Source organism: Mugil cephalus, chromosome 5 (genome assembly GCF_022458985.1).
Source record: "Mugil cephalus isolate CIBA_MC_2020 chromosome 5, CIBA_Mcephalus_1.1, whole genome shotgun sequence".
NCBI lineage: Eukaryota > Metazoa > Chordata > Actinopteri > Mugiliformes > Mugilidae > Mugil > Mugil cephalus.
Window position 1 is genome coordinate 5,888,274 of NC_061774.1, and position 5,405 is coordinate 5,893,678.

Here is a 5,405-nt window from a genome sequence, read left to right on the forward strand (position 1 = left end):
GCACGAGTCAGGCGCAGTCTGCTGAATGCGGGGCTGACCCCAAAAGTCAAAAAGTCAAAGAGGTATGTTCAGTGGCCACTAGATGGTATAATATATGCACGCAACGGCTTTTTCACGAGATGACAACGGTTCTGGTGAATTTATTTCGAAAGCAGTTGATATAATGGCTTGGCTTATTGGATGTTTTATTCTTATTTAATATCCACAAGATGTTGGCGTCATTTGGCGTGAGCCGTGGCTATATTTTATAGCTGGGTCGGGTGTTTCAAGCTCTGAAATAATTAGATTAATACATTGGTTAAATTAAATGAAGACGTTCTATTTACTCAACGGGTCAATATTTCAAACAGAATTTATGTCCCCTTTTACTTCTAGTGTCTTCTCCAATGGATGTCCAACAGGCGTCTGCGAACAAAAAAATACACAAGCACAAGGTCAGTCGTTTATCTGTCGGAGATCATTTTAGCTTAAGAAGTTTTCCAGCGTCTTTATTAAAATGATTCGTTCTGCGCGCAACAACCAGTAGTGGTAATGGTGGCATAATAATAATAATAATAATAATAATAATAATAATAATAATAATAACAAAAGATTTTTTTAATAAACACATATAAATAAATTAAATAAAAGAATTATTTGCGCATCTGATTTTGCTATGTTATTTTTGATGGTACTAATAATAATAATCATTTCTTTTTATGACCTATGTAGGCTATTGCCTTACTATCTTAAGACAAAATATCACTCTACGCTTTTATTTTAATTTTATTGATGTAATTCCTTGCCATACATCTGATAAACAAGCCTGGACTTTGTTAAAGCGATTTAAATGAATCGAGACTAATTACACAGAACACAGAGATACATAGATAATTATATAACTTCTGAGCAAAAAAAAAAAAAAACAAAGAAATGTTTATTGACAAGATGTTGTATAAGGTCATGTAACCTGGAGGCGTGCACATCTCAGATGCGCTGTACAGATATCCAAACCAAGTGCGTTTAGAAGCTAACTGTTTATGTTATTTTGTCAACAAAGAGTGTATTTTCAGACGCGTTCAGGTGTGAACATTTAAAACGGCAAAGTTCTCGATCCGGATCTGCAGAGACATATGTTTGTCCGCTTTAACCGTGAGACAGAGCGGTGTGACAATAATACTTAATAGTGCCCACGCATGACAATGCTTGAGCTACACAAACAGATCACTAACATCAGACAGGGGAAAATAAACAAACGATCCTTTGACGCAACATGAATATCAGGCGGAGGATTTATTCTCGTTGACAAATCGAGTCTTTAGACACAGATTAAAATATTCGCCCTTTAATGGGATACTTTTTGTTGTTTCTTGCGTCACTTGTTTTTCAGAAACCTGCGTCGCTGTTGATGGGACGTTACACGAGATGAGTGTTACGGACACGAATATAATATAATAGTCTGTGAACGGTTTTACTTCGTTTCACGAAGCTGTTGTTTTTGCCTGGTTTTAACTCATAGCCTGTTTATAAGAACTTTACGTACAAGTCGAGGCCTACCTGGTCACGGTGATTCATGAGCTGCAGAGGGGGTGACAAAAAGGAGCACTTCGCTGACCCTAACAAAATTAGAAGGAATGAATCAGTGATAACTTGTACTCACTGCTCAGTGCCGAACACGTTAGCAAAGACAAAAAAAATATTGATATATTGCGCGTTACGCACAGGACCTCTTTCTGGATGTGTAAGGGTTAAGTTTGAAAAAGATGACATTTCCTACAAATTCATTGTCCTGGTGTTGCGTTCAATAGATGATGGGGAAAATTGGAGACGTCGGTTTTCTTTAGTTCTGACTGGTTGGGTGCAAAAATCCTCTTTCTAGTGATGTCAGACTTTTACGCACAAGATCTCTATTTTCTGACTCCATATATTCTAAACGTTAGATGACAGAAAATTCCGTACATTGGTCAAATGAGTCGTAAGCTATTTTAAAATTAATCAGACGCAACCAGCAATGAATTTTATCAAGACACGCAGAGAGGAATTACGTTACTTTGCTTTGGATCAACTAAATGTGTGGTGTTGCCACCTGCAGAACTGTTCAGACTTCCGAAAAAGAGCCTCGACCGAACTTTATTTTTTTCCCCACACGATTGAAAGCAGCATGACGCCGTTTACAGTGGCCAATCGTGCTACGGCTTTCCTTCTCTTCGGACCAATAGGAGGGGGCGGCGAGTGCCTGTCAGTCACAGGTGAGGGTGTATGGTTAGAAAAAAAGTTGGGTGAAAAGGGCCGGAGACTGAAGAGAGCCCGGGCTGATGGCAGAGCTATGCGGTGGAGTAGCATCGTGCCTGCGGATGTAGCAGAAACCTTTCACGGCTTCTCCCGCGGGGATGCAACCAGGAACCAACACTGGAGGGAAAGAAACTAAGCGCCAGCAGTGCTCCTCGGAGTTAAGTAACCTAAAATGTGGATGAACTGACATAAACTCCACTCTCCAGGCGGTTAATTTACTCAATTTGCAACCGAGCAAACTTCGCTTTTATGAAAATGGCCGTTCGAGGCAACTCGCTCATGCCTTTCTCAATCCAAGCTATCCTAAACAAAAAGGACGACAGCCGACACTTGCCGGATTTGGACATGTGCTTCTCTAAAACGACGTGCTGGAAAATATTTGGGGAGATGAACGGCGGTTCTAGGGGGACTGATGGGGAGGCTTGTGAGCCGACCGACCAGAAAAGCTACGACTCAGACTCGGGACTCAGCGACGTTAACGACAGCAAGGCTCCGGCGGTGTGCAAGTCGGAGAAGGACGGGGACCCTGCTTCGGATGTCCCGGAGGAAAGTTTTCAGGAAGAGACGGACCACGAGTCTGCAGCTGCGGAGAACGCAAAGAGTGACAGTGAGCCCAACAATGCCACGGGTGAGTAGGCCAAAAGTACCAGCATGCAACCGTAGAAAAATACATAATAAATGATGGTTTTCTGATTTTAGTAAACTCATAAGATCATTTCAGATTTCAGCAGGACCTTTCCGAGTGAAATTTTTCAGGTCCCTTTTAATACAGATGTTTTATATTGTCAAACATGTGTAGAATCACAGCGAGTCGGAGATTGAGTTTATTTGATTATCAGATTTATGTACAAAACTTTCCTGCGTCCTGCTCGCTTTTACGCACAAATTGTCCTTTTTACGCACCCTTATTAATGGATGCCCTGGCTAGTCGTTAAAGTTTGTCTATATTCCTTTAATGCATTCTGCATCTCAACAATTTATATTTTGACAAAATATTAACAAAGGCCAACAAAACACGGCATATTGAAGTATTTTACATAATAATCTCCAAATCGTCTGCACAAGTTATGATCTTCAGGCCTGAAGTAAACATTTTTTTGTATTTGAAACAGCTTCCAGTGACTTTAGAGAACACCCAACACGGTTTACTTTTAACAGCGTGCTAAGACAAGAAGTAAAAACATCCGCTTGGATGAGTGCACACTTATTTTTTGTTTTCTTTGTTTTTGTTCTCATGTAGTAGCCTATCCAGATATGTCAGATATGCGCCTGGCTGCGTTGCAGTGAACATACGGGAATACACCTTCATTGTTTATCTGTTTGTCTCCCTCTCTCAGACTCCAGCAACCTGGACGAGAAGAGCCTGGACCAGCCCAAACAGCGGAAAAAGCGCTCCAGAGCCGCCTTCTCTCACGCGCAGGTCTTCGAGCTGGAGCGCCGATTCAACCACCAGCGGTACCTGTCCGGGCCGGAGCGGGCGGACCTGGCGGCCTCCCTGAAGCTCACAGAGACTCAGGTCAAGATCTGGTTCCAGAACCGCAGGTACAAGACGAAACGTCGCCAGATGGCCGCCGACTTGATGGCGTCGACCCCAGCAGCCAAGAAGGTGGCGGTGAAAGTTTTGGTGCGGGACGACCAGAGACAGTACAGCCCGGGAGAGATCCTACGGCCCCCGCTTCTCTCCCTGCAGCCTTCCTACTATTACCCCTACGCCTACTGCCTCCCTGCATGGACACTCTCTGCGTGTGCGGGGAATCAGTGAGAACTCAGTGACTGTATTTATTCATTTTATTATTATTTCTCTCCCAGGAAAACAAGTTTTGTTTTTGTTTTTTTCTGACAAGAGGAGTAGACCTGCTCAGAGTGATTGAACTGCCTCGTCGTGTCCCCGAACCTTTTTGATGGTGTTTCACCTCTTCAGATACTTTAATACGACCTATTCCTTCATTTAGGAAGCGTCTTGTCCTGAGAGATCCCAGCAAAGAAGGTATTTCCCACGATTTAGGCTCTAAAATCTTAAACGTCTGAACTGCAGGTGAGCGGGGAGACAGGACCTCCTTATTAATTGTCAGAATGTTAACCTGGGAGGAGTGACAGTAATAACTCCAAAGTATTCCTCCAAGGACCTCTGAAGCCCTAAACAGACTGAAAATGTCACCTTATGTTGGTTTATATTTTACATACGGTTTCCTACCTCTGCAGTGATTGGAAATAAGCATATTCCATTGACTTTTCAAATAACTGTTACAGGTTGTGTGTGTGTGTTGTTTTTCCTCTTGCTGTGTTTGTTAAGGTAAGATATTTCAGCACTTTTGAGCATATACGTTATTATTTCAATGCATTATAGTGTGTTCGGTGTCAGACTGAAACAGGTTGAAACAAACCGACTTCCAGCTGAAATGTACTACATGTGTTATTTGTGTTAAAATACTGTTTAGAGAGAAACACATTAAAAGAAAACATATCAGGCATTACCCTCATTTGGATGCAGTTTTATTTTAATTTTTTATGTGAAATATTGGGACGTAAAAACTATAAATAAAGCAAATTTTTACCACATTTTACGTAACCGCTCGTCACATTTCGTTATATTGATTATAAGCAACAAATTGCTTTTTTCTTTGGAGTGCAGCGTATTAACCAAAGCTGTTGGTGTTCAACCGCTGTGTTGCGCAATTATTTTGACCAGGATTTCTCTACAAGTTAAGCGAAATGAACTTTGTCCGTGCTTTATATCCACATGGCTCATTTAATCACTGAAGCAGCAATATTAAGGACAATATTAAGGCAAATGAAATTAACGTCGTAAACAGTAAATTAAACGGGCCATGCATTACATTGTGCTTTATTCCCGCCCTTTTTGAGTATTTTTGCGTAAATCTGTTGTTTCATTTCACTCCCCGTCTTTTATATCAGTGCCACAGATCCCGATAGATGACGTCTGGGGCGCCGTGACTTTCTTCCCAAACACACCTGTCAAACGATGATGAATAGCCCTGTGATTCCCGGACAGGGCAAACTGACAGCTACCTTTAGGGCTGTATGTCAACACAAGGAGAGGAGTATTCCGGGGTTAAGGAGGCCCATGTCACTGCGCCTAAACTGAAGTCAAGGCAGAAAGAAAGAAAGAAAGA

The 5,405-nt window shown here is 41.8% G+C and overlaps 1 protein-coding gene across 1 annotated transcript; it reads left to right on the forward strand.

Moving 5' to 3' along the window:
* The first annotated feature begins 2,187 nt into the window (after positions 1–2,187).
* Positions 2,188–4,742, forward strand: nkx3-2 (NK3 homeobox 2). The gene is made up of 2 exons (XM_047585476.1): positions 2,188–2,899; positions 3,609–4,742. The coding sequence occupies exons 1-2, from the start codon at positions 2,521–2,523 to the stop codon at positions 4,031–4,033; spliced, it is 804 nt and encodes a 267-aa protein (XP_047441432.1). The 5' UTR covers positions 2,188–2,520; the 3' UTR covers positions 4,034–4,742.
* Positions 4,743–5,405: the final 663 nt, after the last annotated feature.